At 31.8% G+C, this 22,150-nt stretch overlaps 1 protein-coding gene across 1 annotated transcript in view; it reads right to left on the bottom strand.

Annotated features, from left to right (window-relative positions):
• PCDH15 (protocadherin related 15) overlaps window positions 1–22,150 on the bottom strand; it is a 1,226,762-nt gene that overhangs the window by 96,549 nt on the left and 1,108,063 nt on the right. The window contains exons 26-27 of the mRNA XM_049790532.1: window positions 8,761–8,870; window positions 5,506–5,646 (exon numbers count right to left, since the gene is read on the bottom strand). Coding sequence (XP_049646489.1) covers window positions 5,506–5,646; window positions 8,761–8,870 — 251 coding nt within the window. The remainder of the gene's footprint in view (window positions 1–5,505; window positions 5,647–8,760; window positions 8,871–22,150) is intronic.

The following is a 22,150-nucleotide window of genomic DNA, read 5'->3' as shown; positions in this document are numbered from 1 at the left end:
CTCCAGGGACCATATGAAGTGATTGGAGTAGAATCTATGTCAGCTTTTTGCCATAAAAAGCACATAAACTGTTGCGCTATCTTTCAGAACCCATGGGTATTTAACAACTATAAGAAGGTAGTTTTGGAATCCCAATGTTCTCTGCCCAAATTCCATGAGGGTTTAGAGCAGATTTCTCAAAAGTTCCCATGCACACTTTTATTGGTTGGTGTTAGTATCACATTCATGCCACACCTCACTTACTATGGGTAGAGATTGGAGGGTAAAGGCAGAAAGGGTTCTAAATATGGTGGTGGAGAGATATTGACATTTGGTGTCAAGTAATTATATTACAACTCTTAATATTAATGGAAATATAGAAATTCAAATTTTTCAATATTCTAATGCATAAAGTATCTGCATATGTCATTTTGCATACATTGATCATTGGTATATATTTGTGTAAATAACAGTTTTATGTATTTTGATAAACTATGAACAGCAATTTCAGGGGTAGGGAGATAGTATATTGGTTAGGGAGCCTAACCTAAGTTGATCCTGGGCAATAAATAGTCCACAAATCACCAGACACAGACTAGGAGGCCATATTTCAAAAGCAATTGGGATGCAAGCATGTCCCAGCATTGTTATAATGCTGGAGTAGCCCTGTATCTTCAAACCATTAAACTGATTAGTTACTGGTTCCTTTGCTGAGAATAATAGAGGAATAATGAGAATAATAGGAATAAAAGTATGTGGACTCCTAAACACTTCAATGGAGTTATCTACATCCTTTTAAAATAAAACAGCAATAGCAATAAAGAAGTATTAATGACAAATATAATATATAAACAACAAACAAAAGCTTCCAGAATTGAGAATGACAGCGTTAACTTGGGACATTGGTGATGGGAATGTTGCACAGCTGATGGGGGGTGTTCTTTACATGACTGAAACCCAAACACAATCATGTATGTAATCAAGGTGTTTAAATAAAAAAATGATGAAAAAAGAAAAAAAGAAAAAAAAAGAGAATGACAGAGTTAAAATACTACTTTACTTTATATTATAATTATTTTAAGGTATTATATAGGAAGTCTGGTAATAATTAGGTACACAATAACAAGAGGAGGAAAAATAGTAACAAAATTATAATTACCTAAAATTATAGACATTCCTAGGAATAAAAATATTAGTTTTGAAGAGCAATTATAATAAATCTTGTGTTTTACAGTGAAATGTAAATCTGTATTTTTATGCTTATTATACTGAGAAATGAAATTCCTTGCTTCTGGTTGTAGTCAATATAATATGTAAACTAAACTTCAATGCAAGCTATAAAAATTTTTAATTAATAAAAAATAAAATGTTGAGAAAGATAAAATTTCTATAGAAATACATTCTTCTTTTATATCAAGTCTTTTTACTATTTCATTTTGGCATAACTATAATTAGTATGTGGTCCAGCTAAGTGTCTTCCATAATACTTATTCTTAAAACATATATTCTTAAATATATTTATCAGTTTATGTCCTACCATTCTCTCTCTCTTGAAAATATTTCCTTTCACTTGATTAATAATAAGGATACATAAATTATACTCATTATTATAATATAAACTTTTGGATATTGCTTCTTCATTTTAACTGAATGAAAATGTGACCCCTAAAATTAAACCTTCGCCTGTGTCTTAGAGAGATAGGCACGGATAACCTTATAAATTTATTTAATCTCCTTTTGACAAATTGATTAGTAACTTGTTTATTGGATCTGACTTAGCTCATTAGATTTAAATAAGACTTATTCTCAAACAGACTTCTTTTTTTTTTTTTTTTTTTTTTTTTTTTTAGTTTTTGGGTCACACCCGGCAGCGCTCAGGGGTTCCTCCTGGCTGTCTGCTCAGAAATAGCCCCTGGCAGGCACGGGGGACCATATGGGACACCGGGATTCGAACCAACCACCTTTGGTCCTGGATTGGCTGCTTGCAAGGCAAACGCCGCTGCGCTATCTCTCCGGGCCCTCAAACAGACTTCTTAATTTGATCAACTCCTTGCTTTAGATCACTTCCATGACCAGAATGGTATATTATTAAATGACAAAAGTACTTTTTTCCCTGATTTCCAAATTCAATTTAATTGCAAAAATTTGAAAAAGTATTGACGTGCATTTCATTCTTGCAGTTCTTTTGATACTGTCCATGTTAAGATATGTGAGAATCAAGTTATTTTGTTTATTGTTTATAGAATCGCAATGAATGTTTTATTTTCACTTTTTTATGCTTTATGCATGATTTCACCAATTCAAACTCAAAAAATGGATGTAGTTTGTTACTATCTACCAGTTTACTAAAACAACATAAAATAAGCTATCATTGCCAGTAAAGATTTAAAAAAATATGAGCTCTATGTATAAGAGCAAGTTCTTAGGATTTGATGACTGCTGGAGTGTAACTGGTATATATATATATCAATTTTAATTGATACTTTGGAATCTAGGTAAAAAAAAACAAGAAATAAGACACTGAAGATTGTTAAAAACAGAACAAACATATTTTGGGAAAAATTCTATAATGACCTAAGAAAAGTGGTTATTTCTTTAACTTTATCTGTTTATTATTTACTTTTTGGGGCCTACTGTACTCAATGCTCAGTGATTATTCCTGACTGTGCTCAAGAATTACATCAGGCAGTGCTTAGAGTTGCCAGGAATGAAACTTGGGTCCACAGTATGCAAGCCAAGCAACTTAACTCATATACTACCTCTAGTCCTCATAATGTGGTCTCCAATTTTTTATTTATTTATTTATTTTGGTTTTGGGGTCATAATTGGCAGCACTCAGGGGTTACTTCTGGCTCTACACTCAGAAATCTCAGAAATCACCCCAGGCAGACTCTGGGAACCATATGGGATGCCATCCTTCTGCATGCAGGGTAAATGCCCTACCCCCATGCTATCTCTCTGGACCCTGTAGTCTTCTATTTTTAAAGTAATCACAAAATAATAACATTTTTAAATTGAGGCTCTATGTTTCTAGTGTAAATACAAATCTGAATATACCTGGGATTTGAGAATTTTAAAAAAAACCATGCTGCAATGTTATTACTTAAATAGTAAGAGCAATGCTTGAGCAAGTCAGTCAATCAAAAGTAGAGTCATTAGCGTTGTTTGGCACAGACCTTATTGGTACTAGAAAAGTGAAGAAAATGAAGTGTTACAAGCTTGTACCCTAAAGCAAAACCATAACATGAAATCAATAGTACTTGAGTTGATATATTACAAGCTAAGACTTATCTTAATTTGTATGCCGTTTATTTATGATTTAAAGGCTTGTTGTTAAATCAAATAAAATGATATTTAAAAAAAATTTCTAGGGATTTTTTAATTTTACGTTAAGTTAATAATAAACAATATAAAATTTTAAAAAGTACTCTTATCACTGACTTCTGTAAATTAAACTAAACTATAAAATGTTCGTTGTTTCTCTTATTAAAGCTGAAAACAAAGATAATATGGGGGAATTTTTGGCAGCTGTCTTAATATGTTTCTGTGACATTATGTCAAATATCAGTCTTCTTTTGTTCTTGATAATTTTCCATATTTCTTCAGATGAACTCAGATCTTTTGAGTTATTAGAAAAAATCTTTCTGGTTTTGATATGATATTAAAAGGCCTGTATTAGGCAATTCATCAAATAAATATTAAGCAGAGGTAATTGTTTTGTCAAAATTAATGGTGGGAATGTGAGCAAAGAGAGAAAATATGAATACAGTGTATGAATACAAATCTTGCAAATCTGAAGGACCAGAGAGGAGTGAGTCAGTGATTTCAGAAAAATTAATGCACACTTACCTAGAGGTAAGATATTCATTCTTTAAAGCTATTCATAATATGTTACATTCAGTTCTATCCTAAGCATATTTCTCCGATAGAACTATAATTTTAGTTGCAAATATTTATGATTGGCAATAATTTGATAAGATTGCTTATTTATAAAAAAAAGTAAGCCATTTGAAAGCTCATAAATAACACCAGATCCTATTGAAAAATGGTGTATTAATATTGTTTATGACAGTTTAGTTATAAAAGAAAATAGGACTAAACTTGAATTGGGGTAAAAGCCAGCTGTGTTCAGAAATTACTCCTGTCTCTGGGCTGAGATGTTACTCCTGAGGGAATCAGGGGATCATATATGTTGCCAGAAATTGAACTTGGTTCAGTGGCATCCAAATCAAAGACTTAACCTCCAGTACTATTTCTCTAGATCCTGGAATAAAATTGATGTCAAAGAAATAAAATGTGGTCATATATTTAAGGGAAAAAATAATGCAGGGTAATATAGAAAATAAACCTGTGCTGAGGACTGTACTAAAAGACAAATTACAACCTAATACAGTCTTACATTATAGGAATTAATTATAATAAAACATTATTTCAAGGAGCCAGTGTAATAGCATTTGCCTTGCATGATCCAGGACAAATCAGGGTTCAATCCCCAGCATCCCATATTGTCCCCCAAGCCTGCCAGGAGCAATTTTTGAGTGCAGAGCAAGGAGTAACCTCTGAGCGCCTCTGGGTGTGGCCCCAAAATCAAAAACAAAAAAGAAAAGAATATTTAAAAAAAGTTACTTCAGATGCAGGAGTATGCTTAGAGAAGAACATAGCACTGTGGCAAAAAGGAAAAAAAGAAAAAGAAAAGCAAAGAAAAAGTAATGAGTGGCACTTTTAAGAAGAATAAAAGCAACCATCAGAACAATGATCCTTACCAAATCACGTCTAGACTTCAACATTTTCTAATGAGTTGGATATATTTGAGGACAGAAAATCTATTTGTTACATTATGGAAGTTTGGAAGTGAGTTCAGGCTTTTGGTTATGTAGCTATTCTCTCATTTGAAATAACAAATCAGATTACAAAACAACAAAAGCAGACTTCAGTAGCTTTAAAAATAATATCAGCTGACCCATAAAATTAAAATAGAAAAAAAAAACCTGCTTTCTGAGGAATCACACTTGAATTAGGGCTACTGAGTTAATTAATTTGAAAACCAGTCACACAGTAAAAATTATTTGAAAATGGAGAAGTTTATCTTCATGGAAAGATGTTGGTAAATTTCTATAAACTGAATGAAGGAATTATATGCTGAACACATCAGTGGTTACTTTCAAATTGTTGTAAGAGGTTCTAGAAATGTCTCCTTAAAGAAGTAAGGAATATCACTTATGACTTTTATTTATATGAATGTATTGCTAGATTTTAACGCCTGGAAGTTTCATAAGTACAGCTTTTTGCAGGATGCTAGATTTAAAATAACTATAAATTATCTTAGACATTGATACTGTTTTTCCCATTTTACATAAATTATATGGAAATACACTATAATAATAAAACATTTTACTCAAATATAAATTCAGAATAGGCAGTCACTCTGTACCATTCCATTTTTTTCCACCGATAAATCAATTCAGCCACGCATTTTTTTAATAATCATTTTAAAATTCTCGATATTCTGCAATAATTTTAACTTACTTTTTGAAGGAACTCGGAGATTGGCAAGGACAACTTCTAGGGAATCTGCTTGGACTCGAAGGACATAGCTTGTTCTTGTCTCATAATCCAAAGGGGCATTCACATAGATAACTCCCGTGACATTGTTGATTCCAAATTTATCTAGAATTAAAATATGTTTCTTGGGTTATTTTCCAAACACTACAAGAAAACATATTACATAGCACTTTTAAAAAACACGCATTCATTTTTAAGAATGATACACACAAGGCCTGAGTGGTAGTACAGTGGTAGGGCATACAGCTCATCCAGGATTGACACAGGTTCGATTTCAGGTATGCCATGTGGTGCCCTGAGCTTGCCAGGAGCAATTCTGAGTGCCACGGAGTAACTCCTGAGTGCCACTGGGTGTGCCCCACTCCAAAAGAAAATAAAAAAAGCTCACAAGTGAGAAAATACTGACTTACTTACACTTCTTTTTCCACGAGGAGTAATCTGTGCTCTAAACTTATCCCTGGCTCTGTGCTCAACAAATGATATGTGGTCCTGGGGATAAAACCATGTTAACTACATGCAAGACTAGTCATATCTCATATACTATATCTCTGACACCGGTTTTACCTCTTGAAATTATCAATGTCATTATTCCTCAGAAATTTTAGCTTTTCTCTTTTTTATAATATTTATGAACATGTAATCATATACTTTTATAATTTAAGGCATTATTTTCTTGGAAATCAATGTTCTTTTGATAACAATTTAGAGAACTTTTATAAAAGTGTTTTTGCAGTTGTTCTAAATAATGTTGGTTATTTAGAAAAAATATTTACTATTCTAAATACATTTAAGTAATTTATCCACATGTAATTTTTAAATAAATTTTCACAAATTTGATTTGAGGGAGCACACCGGAAAAACTCAAGGGTCACTGCTGACTCTGTACTCAGTAATTAATCCTTGCAGTGCTCAGGAAACCGTATAGGATTCTGTGAATCAGACCAAGTATTTTTCTTTTTTTTTTTTTTGGTTTTTGGGCCACACCCGGTAACGCTCAGGGGTTACTCCTGGCTATGTGCTCAGAAGTTGCTCCTGGCTTGGGGGACCATATGGGACACCGGGGGATCGAACTGCGGTCCGTCCAAGGCTAGCGCAGGCAAGGCAGGCACCTTACCTTTAGCGCCACCGCCCGGTCCCCAGACCAAGTATTCTATATGCATGGCAAGCAAGGTCCCTACCTACTGTACTATTGCTCATGGCTGCTTACATATATTTAAAATATGAGCTGGGAACATTAGGAGATGTAGATTTTTATCTTGCAAGCCTTTTTATCTTCCTCTTTTAGCATTCTCATTTGCACATATTTTTATACAATTGCTGATTTTGATTAGCTTAATACTCTTTACTGCCATGTTTCTTTTATAGGTTGTTAAATTATTGAATACAAATATCCAGAAATGAAAAACATAATCATCAAGTACTGTGGGTTATAGTGTGGACAACTGGAAATGCCTCTGGGTATGTTTAATGCTCCTGCACCAAAAGTAACTGTTGCCCTATTTTTCTATTAACATTCATTTTACCTGATGTGGCATTATCATACCTACATGAACATCTGGACCAACTTGCAAATACACGTATGCCTCTATTTAGAAGACCCTGACTATATAAACCTCTGTGAGTTACAATAGCCAATGTGAAATTATTGTATCAAATTCTTCTGCACCTCGAAGAACCAACTATCATGAATCAAATAGTCCAGCTGTTGATCATTTTTCCAGTTTGATTTTATACTACTTTACTAACCATATATGGTGGAGAAATGGGGCAGAGTTGTAGAACACATGGACATCTATTTTGTTTTCTGCTATACTCCTATAGACCAAAATAACTCCTATTACATAATAAATAACATCAAATGCTATAATAATCATATTGAGTGGCAAGGAGGTAGTAGGAACTACTATTGTCTATTGACACTCTACTGTCTTCAAAGAAGAAAAAAATCAAAGAAATTATCATAATAGATTAATAATTCATAACTTAAGCCTGATGTTGAGAATCCAAGGAAAAGTAAATGTAACTGATATTTAGGAAAGAGTTGTACTCTTTCCTAATCTAGCATATTAGAATTGAGAAGATAATTATATGTCTTAAGGGAAGTCTACTAATGACATGAGACAGAGTTTAAAAGGGTAGAAAAGGTCCAATGTTTTATCATAAACATGCATTGCTTGAAATAATATCATTCTCCTAATGCATTTACTACATTTACAAACTTGTAAACAAAAATTGCCCAATGAAATCATTTAAAAATAAAGTAAGTCCTTACCACCTGTTCAAATGTAAGAATTTTTAAAATATTTAGTCATTTAGGATTTTAAAAGGCCTATGATTTTCTTGTGGTCTCTCTGATAAATATTGAATATTTAGATATTAATTAAATGTATATTAGCTATTGTCTTGTTATCCAAAATATGAATAAAAACAAAGCAAAACAAAAACTTATCAGTAGACCATAGCTAAAATAAACATCAACTCAGTAAAAAAAAATATTGATCTGATTCTTAGAGACTAGCACTCCTATCAGTAAAGAAATCAATAGAGAAAACTCAATTGATTTATGTTTCTGTTCCATATTTATGTGCCTAATATACATGAATTTATTCATCATTTATATTGTATTTCTTATTTAAAGTGAACAGTTTATATCACATATTTTTTATTATAACAGTGAGTCTAAGCATTTGAAATTACTTATAATCAAAAATTTATCTGGTATTATCTTAAATATTTAATAATATAAGGATCATAACAACACGATAGTGAAACTATTACTTATAATGTCTGTAACAAAGGATGAAGGAACAAAGCTTTTATTTTTTTAAATGATTCTGATATTTCTAAATGACTGGAAGAAAAAACTTCTACAATTTGATATTGGATAATATATGCACATATACATACATATATCATATACATATATATCATACACATATACATATATTATAATATATTGAATAAGAACCATAATCAATGGAAACAGAGTTAACACAGGGGTAGGGAGCTTGTGTTACATGTAGCTGTCCTGGGCTCTTACCCCATTTGGTATCCAGAGCCATCAGAAATGATCATCAGGAATGATCTCTGAGTGCAAATCAAGAAGTAATCCTGGAACATAGCCAAGTGTACTCCCCTTTTTAAAAAAATGACGCTAAAACTAAGTATAAATAAGTTTATTTACTGCGTATGATAAAAGTGAATTGAATATATACTCACCCTCTTCATTTCCTGAAACAATGGAATACACAATACTCTGATTGATGGCTGCTGCAGAAATAACACCAACTGTAGTCCCTCTGCTAGCAAGTTCACTGACTGGTGGAGGTCTGAAAATTTAGAGAAAACAATTCACTTTTTTATTGCTTACTTTGCTTTGATGGGATCTTTCACTGAATGATAGCCACTATTAAATGATGTATGTATGTATGATTCACATGAATAATACCAGTGCTTTAAGGAAGTACCATTTTCAGACCCCAACTGTATAAACTATATTCAAAATATGTAAATAAGCTTGATTAAAAATGTCTCATCACCTGCAGTGTTTTTAATTTAAGATGGAGAGCATTCCTACTTTGTTCCCCAGCAGCTATCAAAGAAATTTCTTTTAATTTGTCTCTAAAGCATTTTCAGGACTTGCAGCAATAAACAAATTTGCTCCATTAACATGTGAATGGTAATTTTGTATTCTTGACATTGTGATTATTAAGAAAATAGTTCAAAGTATATTTATTATGTATTATTTAATCTTCTGTAGAGGTTTAATTCTGCTAGAACTATATGAATGGATGGTATCACAAAATTTACATGATTTGAACTACATTTTCTTAGCCACTTACATCCTTAGGTTAATTTCTGAAAGCTCATAAAAATACATTTTAAATAATATTATTTAATTATAAAATATTGGCATTTAAGCTATCATAAATCTACTTTCAAAAATTATTGCAAGATATATCCCTTTTTTATATCCATACAAATTTTTCTCAGTACTTTATACAAATTACTTTGCACAAATATATGCCTTCATTGAATTCTATTTTAACATATCTTCAGCTAATAATGATGTATGAAAGATCAATTACATGCTACTCTTTATAAATATCTTGTTCAAATTACTTCAATGGCCATTGCCATTATAATTTGTGTATTTAATTAAGTAACATACATACAAAATGATAAAATTTAGAGATGGAACAGCACACAACCATGTTGTATGCACCCTTCAATTATTCAAACCTATTTATAAATTTAAGCTAATTATTATTAAATTTTGAGGGTTTTTTGGAGGGGGTTCCCAAACTCATTGACACTCAGGGGTTATTTCCGTCTATGCACTCAGAAATCACTCCTGGCTTGGGGACCATATGGGATGCCAAGGAATAAAACCACTATCCGTCCTAGCTAAAGGCAGATGCCTTAGCACTTGTACCACTGCTCCGGCGCCATGCTATTCAGTTTTTAAAAAGAATTATATACACTACTTTCTCATTTTTATCTCTTTACCACTTTTTGTGAATATTCAAATTTTGTTGTTTGAATTTGAATATTCAATTTTTTTCACCTCCTTTATTCATAGTTTAAGTAGTTCATTAACAAATGATATAATGTGCAGGTTATATGTTCAGGTTAAATGGACAAATAAGCACACACACACACACATATATATGCATATGTTTATCCACACAGGTCAACCATATCTGGTAGTAATATAATTTTTCTCGTTATTCAATATTAACACAATTTAAATGTTTCAAATATAGTCAGGAAGCTTAGAAATTTTATTGTATCTAATAGATAAAGAGAAGTTTTTAAGGAGAATAGAATCTTAATTTCTGTCTCCTATGAGAAGGTTCATATTAATTTTAACAATATTGACTTAACTAAATTTGAAAACAGTTCTTCTACCTACTAGTTTGCCAAATATCCTTGTCCTTTAAGCCTCATTAGCTTTACATTTCCAGAAATAAAAACCTAAACTCTTATTTGAGATTTTCACCACTTCCAACTATACGAATCTGAGCTGCATCACCAGAATCCTTGTACCCAAACAGCAGTCCCCTCAAAGCTTCACACTGAATTGAAGGCTGTCTGTTAAAAATTGCTGGTGGAAGAGGGAGCCTATGAATGACTTGAGAGCCCTTTCCTGACAAATAGGCTTAGTTTCAATAGATTCCAAATTCAAATCATATGACTTCATCATTCTTACACTTACCTCCCCTAAAATTATTGGGTGCTAAAAGAAAATAATGGCTGCTGATTATTCACAGATAGCATGTCCTGAAAGATACCTCTGTAGCAGTGTCATCAAGGAGAGGAGCAGGTTCCCTTTCTGTATAATCTACAATAGCCCAACACCACACCTTAAACCCTCTAACAGAAATGGCTAAGTTCTGTGACTGAAAACAATAATATAAGAAGTTAAATCCTCTCAGATGAGATTGAACTACAGGACTGAATAATTTCCAAAGTCTCTTTGGAAAGGGTTTTGGCAGAGTTCTCACCATCTGAAAACCCAGCAGTCCCAGTCTACCACCACCATCTTCTCTCCATAAAAACTACCAGGTCCTGTATCAAGCTCCAAGAGAAAATAATGGTCGTTAAAGTGTCCAAGGCAGTCTGGGCCTGGTTGAATTAGGGTGGGAATGCTCTTCCTGCATGAAGAACAGCAGCCCTACAGTATACCCCTCCCTCTGATTGAAATGTTCTGTTTTACCACTGAACCTTACCAAAGTTCCAAGCTACCAAATTTGTTTTAGATTCATAAGTTCTGGACCCTATCCACACTTCAGTACTTTATAGTAGTGTCAGTACAATGATATAACAGGAGGTCTTCTGGGAAAGTTTCACAACAATTTGCCAATGAGCTCAATCAGTGACACAAAAGGAGAGCAATCACAGCAATCACAGCCCAGTAAATCCTTAGATATTGACTTTAGTTACAACATGGATATGTATAACAATCACTTCAAACCTTCCCAAGTTAATGTAAGTTTATTAATTCTATTTGCCTTTGTATTGTTACTAGTTATATGACATAATTGTGCGTCTCCATGGAGAAGGCTTCGGTGGTCAGTGGGAGATGGAGACACTGGTGAAGGTTAAGATCACACTTGTGGTGGGATTGATATGTGAACAACTGAATGCCTTAAATTAATGTAGTATGCACAACTTGCCAAATAAAAGTGTCAAAATAACAATTAAAAAAATACACAGAATCCAGAGTCTTTAAATATAAAAGTCTGATACCAACTATAGCTAAAGTGTGAAAAAGTTTCACCCGGACCTTGAGAATGACTGGAGTTGGATAGACTGGTATGCCTGGAACCCAGAGTCTGTCTTATGCCAATAAACTTCTGGGGTGAGGCCTTTTTGTAATCAGGTCAAAGATTTTTTTTTTCATTTTCTTTATTTTTCTGGACCTATGCAAAAATTGGCGATTGCCACTATCACACCTTTACTATATTTTTTTTTACTCTTATCCTTTAAGGAAAAAAATACAACTTACTGAACTTAAAAAAAAAATTACTGTAGTAGAATGCCTGTCTCGAAAGCAGGCAGGGGATGGGAAGGGGGGAGGGGTAATGTTGCACTGGTGAAGGGGGGTGTTCTGGTTATGACTGTAAACCAAATATGATCATGATACTTAAATAAAAAATATATTTAATAAAATAAAAAATAGAAAAAAATAGAAAAAATTAGAAAAATCCTCTATCTCTCTCCAATTGCTTTTTGGATTTAATATAATTTGTAGAAAAAAATTTGATTCATTGAAAAGTTGATCAGAAAGTGTAGAATTCCTATAAGTGTACCTCACAAGTAAGTTCCTCTATTACTAGATATCTTGTTTCTAGAATAATATGAGGGCCAGAGAGAGAGTACATTGTTAGGATGCATTTTGTATGTGTTCAACCTGAATTTGATTCCCAGAACCACCTATTGTCCCATGAGCACTGTTAAGAGTGATCATAAAGTGCAGAGAAGGAGTAAGTTCTGCACATCACCAGGTATCCCCTCAAAAAATATTAGATGAGAATGTAGTAGGAAAAGCATTAATAACTGAGACTCAATATTTCTTACTACTGTGGGGTCTAAAATAATTTTTTCCTTCTTCTAGAAAAGTATCCGAGATCAATCCATAATACACAAATAGAAACAGTATGAAGATTATTTGTTTTTGTAGGAGTTGAAAACTATCTCAGAGAATGTTGGGTAAACAGAATTTCTCCCTTAGTATTATTTTCTTTTACTCCTCTCCACGAGGAGCACTGTGATTGGTTATGGCTTTGTATATCCAGGTTGTCTGTATTTTTCTCTCCACAACTAAAGAAATAAAGGAAATTCCAAAAATAACAACACAACATCATTTTTAGAAAAAGAAAGAAGTTCAACTATGTGCAAAAGCAGAAAAATACTTCATTTGCCATTTTGAACTTAAAATGAATTGCTTTTTAAAAAATGATTTTCCCAGAAGAAAAGCATAAAGCACAAAATTGGAGGAGGTAACATAAAAGAGTTAAGTAAAGATATGAATATAGAACTTAAAAAGTTAAAGTATCTCAACAAATATATAAACCAAAATATTCAAACGTAAAAAGAACATGGAAATCTTCATAAAATATATTGGTAAATTGATGACATTTCTGAGATGCCAAGTCAGAGGAGAATATTTTGGGAAACATAACAAGTGACTCCATATTTTAGAAGCATGTTATGAATTCAAGATATAATCATAATAAAGCTTAATGAAAGCTTCCTGAGAAATAAAACTTGAGTGTAAATGAAAAGTTTAATGAGATATAGACTCATTAAAAGAGAAAGAATCAAGATAACAAAAACTCTAGAAAATACAGAAATAAAAAGAATAGACATTGTTTATCAAATCAATATCTATATCTTTATCAAACTAAATAACAATTGAAATTCCATAAATATCTTAATTTCTAAATACAAATGACCTATTCAAAGATACACCATATTTAAGTTAGCCAATGTCAAACATATTGTTTGTGAGAACTAGATGTGATCTTAGATACATTATACCTTTTATCCAATCAGAACTAGGAGTGAATCTCTAAACAAATCCAGTCATATCTCTTAATGAGGGCCAGAAGGGTGTATTTCCAAACAAAAACAAAATAAAACTAAAAATTAACCAATAAAAATATAAAATTTCCACGGGAAACTCTAAAGTAACATATAAAGTCATCTCTTTCAGCCTTTGCACAAAATTTACAAAGCAGAAAATACTATAAGCTACTTATAAAATTACTTATCCCTATTGGTAATGACTAAACATTGCCATTGAGGACTGGAGAGATAGTACAGTGTGTAAGATTGACTTGTATGCATCCAATCTGGGTTTTTTCTCCAGCATCTCCTATGATCCCCCTAGTCTACAAGAATGATCTCTGAACAATGAGTCAGGAATAAGTATTGAACTTGAAGGTGTGCTCTCAAAATCAAATAAATTAATAAAAATAAAATTTTCCATCTAATAGTAATCACTTGTAAAATTATAATTTATATCAACTGAAAAAAAGCATTTTCAAAAAAGCAGACAATACTAGTGTTTATGTTCACAATAAATTATATTTCATAGTATATTTTATAGACTATGAAGTAGACTTTTATAGTCTATTTCCTGGCATTGATAAATTTTTTGTGTTGCATATTTTAATGGGTTTGGACAACTTTTCATTGACTGTATCAGCAATGATAATATCATACATCACAGACTTAGTGACTGAAAAATATTTTATTCCATCTGATGAACTTCTGGGAACCATTTGTGGTTTTATCTATACCTTTCCAAAGTCATATAGATGAAATTATATGTCGTAATTTTTATTTGACTTATTTCAGTGGTAATATGTATTCCAAATTCACCATATGTTTGTGTCTTTGATACTGTTTATACTGTTTTAGTATTGTTTATACTGAATTATCCTGATATGCATTACTGTTCATGAAGTTATTGCATTTTACAAATAATAAAGTTAAGCTAAATAACCTAAAATTTTTGGTTTGAAGTAAATTTTTGTAGATCAAAATATAGCTGAGAAATTATTTTTTTTCAAATTTTATATGTAACATTAATATGCACACTCATTTTTCTGTCATTATAATATATACTAATTTATTTTTGATTATAGAAAAATCAGTAGTCAATTTAATTTTAAAAAATCATATTTAAAACATTTTTCAATTAAATATCTTGAAGATATTTGAGCAATGTCTATATTGATCCTAAATAACTGAATTTGCAATTTGTAAAATGTTGAACCTAGTTTCTCTAGTATAAATAGAGATAAAACAAAATTTTGGCCATTTAAAATTTACTTTGATTGTTGGGTTCAAAAGTAACAATAAAGGTAAATGTTATGAGGGCCAGAGCAGTGGCACAAGCAGTAAGGCATTTGCCTTGTAGGTGCTAACCTAGGATAGACCACTGTTTTTCGATCATCAGATGTCCCGTATGGTCCCTCAAGCCAGGAGTGATTTTTGAGTGCATATCCAGGAGTAATCCCTGAGTGTCACCAGGTGTGGCACAAAAAGAAAAAAGAGGAAAGAAAAAAAAAAGGAAATGTTATGTTTTGCATAAGACTCCTAATTATTTTAAATCTGTGAATTTTTAGGACATAATTGTGTGTATAAAGAGATGTCATAAAATTTTATTGAGATTCAATCTGGTTCTATTGCTTTTTTTTCTACTGAGAATCAAGTCTAATTTATTTTGACATGTTTAAATTTAATATATTTGCAAGTCAGCACTAATTAACTCTTTTTATATCGACTGTGAGAGAATTTAATGAAAATAAGAAAGGAAAGCAAAACATCCACTGGAGATTATATTATTTGTAACCTTAAAGTAATTGCAGAAGGGAAATACAACTTTATATATATATATATATATATATATGTATAAACATATATATTAAACAAAAATGTTTTAAAAACACTTGAATCAGGAGAAAGATCACTGACTGGAAAATTAATAAAGTAACAAATTGTTAGATTCTGCATCTTTTACTTTTATATTGGAAGCCTAATTACTGTGACTTTTGCTTTGACTCAGATTCAAATACGTTTGAAAACTTATAATCAAAGTCACGAATAATAGTTTTTTTTCTTCAGAAACTGCTTGAAAGCATAATCCATACTTTAGAATAAATTTTTTTTTAATTCTAAGTGACGGAGTTTGTCTAATTCTTCAGTCATTGGCACTCAACTAAAAATTAAAGAAATCGAAATTAAAGTAATTTAATTCATAGTTGCAACTTCAAAATCAAGTACCTGTTAAATAGCATTAAAAAAAAAAGAAGTGAGTCTATTCAAGAAATGGTGTGGGGAAAATTGGGTAACCACATGTAAGAAATTAAAGATAATCCATATCTCACACCTTACAGAAAAGTGAATTCAAAGAGTATCAAAGACCTTGAGATCATATTCGAATCCATGAAGTTCATTGAGGAAAGTATAGGACACTACTCAAGATTTAGATTTTAAATAAACCTTCACTGATAAGATGCCAATGGCAATATTTATCTGAATTCAATCTGAATAAATGGTACAACATCAAACTAAAATGTTTCTGTGTGGCAAAAGAAAAATAGGACATTTGCACTCAAACACATCAAATAAAAAATTGATATCTAGGATATACAAATTACTCACAATGGTAAACATCATAAAACCTTAAAGAAATAACACATCCAAAAAATGAAAAGAAGAAATTAACAGACACTTCTACGAGGAAGATCATCAGAGTGCCGAGTCACATGAAGAAAATGTTCATAGGGGCCAGAGTGATAGCACACAACCCTATGGAGTTTGCCTTGCACAGGATGGTCCCTGGTTTCAATCCCAGCATCCCATAGGTCCCCAGAGCCTGCCAAGAGTGACTTCTGAGCACAGAGCCAGGAGTAATCCCTAAGCACAGCCTGACATGACCCAAAAATCAAACACAACAATAAAAGAAACAATGTTTATCATCACTTATGATTAGGGAAATCCAAATCAAGATATTAAGATATCATCTTATGTGAGGTTGGCAAATAAATTAAAAATACTGGGGACAATTTTTTTTTTTGGCAAGAATGTGGTGAGAAAGGAATTCACATCTACTGCTGGTGGGAAATCTGCCTGGTCCAGGCCTATGAAAAATAGTCTGGAAGGTTCTCAGTAAACTAAGTATTAAACTGTCATATGACCCAGAAATCCCTCTTTCGAGTATCTATTCCCAGGACAGAAAAACAATGATGTAAACCGTTGTTCCATGCCACTATTCATTGTGGCACTCTATACAATAGCTTGAAGTTGGAATCAATCTTGAGAGAAGAAAAATATTTCCACAGAGGAAAGGTAAGAAGAGGAGAAATGTGGCGGGGGAAGGAACTGGGGATTTTGATGCCAGTAAATGTACACTGGTGAAGGGTTTTATACACTGCATGACTAAAATTCAAATATGAACAGCTTTCTATCATTGTTATACAATTAAATAATTTATTTATAAAATATCATTAAAGCCTGAAAAGACCAACTTGTTTTTGGATAACAAGACAAATAAAATATTATTATATAATTAGAACTGAGTAAATTTCCCTCATAAAATTGTGACATTGGAACTGTCAAATTATTGATAGAATATTAAAATAGAATACTGGCTTCTTTTGCAATAGTTGTACAGTTAAAAAGGCGAAAGAGCAAGAGTTTTGACACAGAGTGTTTACTTTGAATGTGTATCTGTCTTCATTGTATTTAGGAAGGTTTCTTACCTTTAGTTAAGTCTTTATTTTATTTTATTTTATTATTTTATTTTCTGGGGGGTGTTTTGGGCCACACCTGGAAGTTAGTCCTGGATCTGCACTCAAAAATCAATCTTAACAGGCTTGTGGGACCATAATAAAAGCCCGGGATTGATCCTGGATTGGCTGTGTGCAAAGCAAACACCTTACCCACTCTGCTATCACTCCAGCCCCAAGTTTAGTCTTTTTAATCTGAAGAACTATTATGCAAGGAACATTATTCATACTGAACTTTATCTGATTAAATCATGAAATTTAACTCCATAAAAAGCAACAATTAAAGATTATTACTTCATAAAATTTATTTTAATGTAGATATGTATTATATACAGAAAGACAGATTGCGACAAAGATATTCTTATTCATCTTTTCAAGAAAAATCTATTTTGCCTTTGTAATTTGGGCTATAGCTATGAATTGTTTTATCAATAAAATGAGAGGTGTGTGAGGAGTGCATGTGTGTATGTGTGTACATGTATGTAGAATGTGTTATTTTGAGACTAACTCAACAAGTCATAAGGAATCTCCTCTTGTTCTCAGTGTACATGTATGGTCTCTTTATTTAGGAATGTTGAATATGAAAGATTAAAAAATTGTATTAATTTATTTCCACAGATACTATTTTGTCCATCAACTCAATGTGTAACCATAAAGAAAGTTTCAATGTTCTCTTTACCGTGACTTTACCTTGACTCATTGGTACAGTTTTCTTTCTGAATTTAAGTCTCTTATTTCATTTTTTTTTGAGGAGGAGCTACTCCTGACTATGCACTCAGAAATAGCTCCTGGCTAGTGGGACCAAAAGGGATGCCTGGGATTGAACTCACTTCCATCTTGGGTCAGCAAGGTAAATGGCAATTCCTGTGCTATTGCTCTGGCCCCTCTTCTTTCCCTTTTATTAGAACATTTATGTTTGAAAAACGAATATCATAGATTTTTTCTGTCCAATAAAATATAAATATATTTACCCCATCCCACTGCCTAGTTTTACCATCTAGATATATTTTAGAATCTAAGAGCCACATTTCTGAAAAGTAATTATTAAGGAAAAGAGAGCTCTTGCTGCTTAGATTCCATGGTAAGGCACATGCGAACTTTTGATGTTTCATGCTTCAATAGTTGTAAATCTACCTTGGCTGTGATTTACTTTTCATTTGGGTAAAGATATTTAACAAACACAGATGGTCAGTAATCCCTTAACCCTGATCTTTGTTTCAGCAAAAACTGAGCTCAGAGTTTTGGCTTTAATCAGTTATTTTCTTATCCACCTAAATTTATTGTATACCTAGGTTGGACAGAAGCAATAGTGAACTCAGTGAGACCTATGGAGTACTCTTCATCTAGTGCACATATTTATGAACAATTCTAAATTGTTGGGCTAGAGTTAAAGTACATGGGGCATTTGTTTGCTTTCCATCCACCCAAGATCAATTGCCCACATCCCACAGCACTCTCTTAGCCTTGTCAGGAATGATACTTGAAAGTAGAGCCAGGAATAAAATCTCAGCACTAGCAGTGGTCCAAAAACAAAAACAAAAATTTTTAAATACAAGCAAATTGGTGTCTTTGTCATGAGTGGTGGGAACTGTCATGAGTCATTTTCATGTTTAGAATATAATTCATGAGTCACATGATACAGGCAAAAGAACTGTAGGCAGTGAACAAGAATTCTATGTATCTGGTCCATCATATACCAAGACCAGTCACATAATTTTTATGGGCCTTAAATGAATATTCCTCATGTAAGCTATTAAATTTAGAAAATAACTAGCACACATGAGAAATATCTATTCTCGAATAAAATTTGTCACAATGGCAGTTTAGTAATCAAACATATTGTAGAAGAGTTACAATAATAAACTGTAATTAAAAGAAACGGCGATGATATTATTAAGTTTACATATGACAGTTTTGTTAGTATTATCACCTTAGTTTATTATGGTATAGTACCCTCCTCTATGCTCAAAAATGCTTTGCTTTTATCAAAGCAAGTTAACTTTGATGAAAATTAAGATGATTTTAGCTGCAAATAGTCAGTAGATTAACATAATAAGGTGAGAAATTGAACCTCTAATGTAAAAAATTTACATGTTGGATAAGGGAGATTGCTCAAAAGCTGGAATAGCACATGGTTTGTAAGTAGGAGAACCAGATTTTATACCTGAAATTGTATGGTCCCTCAGAAATAAGTGTGGAGTAGCTCCCTAGTACAACTGAAGGCAGTTCAAAACCAAAGCAAAACAAAAAGAAGAAAACAAAATTACACACACACACACACACACACACACACACACACACACACATCCTAGAATTAGGGTTTTTTGACTTACACAGTTTGAGAGTAATATAACTTGACATAAATATGACTGAATGTCTACAAAACTTAGGATTTCAAGGCTGTTTTTTTATTCTGTGCTATTCAATAAGGACTCTATTTTAGCAAACCAATACCCTGCACAAGTTTACAAAATAATAATTTTATAAGTCTTTTCTTATTTTTTAAACAAACACAATTTAATCATTTATTGGTTTTTGGGCCACATCCTGCACTGGCTTTGCACTCAGAAATTGCTCCTGGCAGGACTGGTATGCCTGGAATCGAACTGGGTCCCTCCTGTTTCAGCCCCATGCAATGCAAGCACCTTACAGCTGTGCTATTTCTTCAGCCCCTAATGTTACAAGTATTCTCTTAAGCATATTGTCTTACACTATATAGTGAATCTATATCGATATCTATCTATCTATCTATCTATCTATCTATCTATCTATCTATCTATCTATCTATCTATCTATCTATCATCTATCTATACACGCTGTTTCTTAGTTGTAAAATTAAACACTATCTGTCTGTCTGTCTATCTATCTATCTATCTATCTATCTATCTATCTATCTATCTATCATCTATCTATCTATGCTGTTTCTCGAGTTGTAAAATTAAACACTATATCCTTACTAAACCTGTGAAATTTGTGTACTCAGGATTGAAACCATAGGACTGGACTATGCCACTTCAATTCAAAAATTATTTGCACCAAATATCAATAAAATAAAGTGATTTACCCTACTATAAATTATTCTTGAACTCAAATTTCCGATAGACACAATGCAAAGGAGAATGGAATCTTTAACAATACTTTTAGTATGAAAAAAAATACCTCTTTTAAATTCAAATAATGAATTTAAAATGAACTGTTTGAACACGATTCCTTTGTTGCTGGAAGACTAACTTCACTTGTTATATGAGCAAATGTCAAACTATACATAACCTTGAAGATATGAAGGAGGCATTAAATCCCAGGATGATACAGAGGGAGCCTATGAAAGCAGTAATGAAGGATTGTCACAGTCATTCTTATAATAGTTAAAGAGGGAAGAATCTATTATCTTTGAGACAAGAGTTTAGCAGAGCCATAAAAGACAGGAAAGGTTATCTTTAGAAAAACTCAGCTCTCATATCAGACAATACATTTAAATTAAAATAGAAACAACCTTAGGAACTAAATCATGCTCCCAGTACATTAAACAGATTTTTCATTTTTATAATTTGAAATAAAGAGAGGTGCTCTTCTTTAAAATAGTGTACTTCTGAATTGAATAAATTTTTTCTGAAAGTCCCAAATTCAACTTGTGTGGTTTGTATAAGAATAATACCAGTGTTCTCCAATATAAGTTAAACTCAATCCCCCTTATAAATGAAATCCAGAATAAAACTACTCACTTTTCAATTCTTTGGTTTTTATAACATTTTGTACTGTATGAAAACAGGCTATGGTGTTTTAAATTATGTGATTTCACTTTAATTGCAAAAAAGAGGCACATGTTAATCTTTGTAGTTATTTATACATTTTATTTCAGCTTCATAATTCAATATAAGTCTCTTAAGATTATTATAAGAATAAATTAAACTGTTTCAATATATTTTAGAGTAATTCATACTTACCAAGTCAATTTCATTACAGTTTGTTAATCTTATTTGATATTCTTAATTTTTACTACTCATTTTTTTCTTCTCACACTTTCTTTTTAAATGTTTTCCATTTTATTGGAGGGCCATATTTTATAATAATGTTAGTTATTTGGCCATGCATGCAAAGCTCCAATAATAACCACCAACAGAGATGTTTTAACTTGAATCACAAAACTATTTGATATAAAACATTTTCTTCCTATAAGGGGTATTATTATTTTCAAGAAATTTCATTGTTTTGGTATAAATATTTGGGTTGAATATAGTGCATTAAATAATAATGAATATTGAAAATTACCACATATTTTAATGAGTTAGTAAATTAGCAATTTGTTTAAGAGATTGACAAAAACTGACTAGGAACATCTTGTGATTCTCTATTTTATATATGTAACAATAACTATTAAATTTCTTTTTTGAAAATTACAATTTAAAATACATAAATATTTATATGAATAAAAATTTGATATTAAACAATACATTTAATAATTAACTCAGATATATTTTCTTTAAAAAATGACAAGATACATGTTTATATTAGTAACATTAATTTTTAAATTATTGTTTTGGTAAAATTATTGCTAAATTGTATAAAATACAGCCTTTTCCACTTAAAATCAATATTCACATTTATACTTTATGATCTATTCTAGACATGTTGACCTTTCCTTGATATTTACCTCTAAAACTGATGACAAGTAAATCCCCGTGTGTTTTAGTCTTAGTTTATCATCCTGAGATGAAGGTCAAATAATATTCTACCAAATGCTAGTGCATTTGACCTACAGAAGTCAATCTATTCTCAAAGAATAGTAAGTGTTTGAATAACTT

The sequence above is a fragment of the Suncus etruscus genome, chromosome 17 (genome assembly GCF_024139225.1).
Source record: "Suncus etruscus isolate mSunEtr1 chromosome 17, mSunEtr1.pri.cur, whole genome shotgun sequence".
NCBI lineage: Eukaryota > Metazoa > Chordata > Mammalia > Eulipotyphla > Soricidae > Suncus > Suncus etruscus.
Note: the sequence above shows the minus strand (reverse complement) of the source record. Positions and strands in the feature narration are given on the sequence as shown.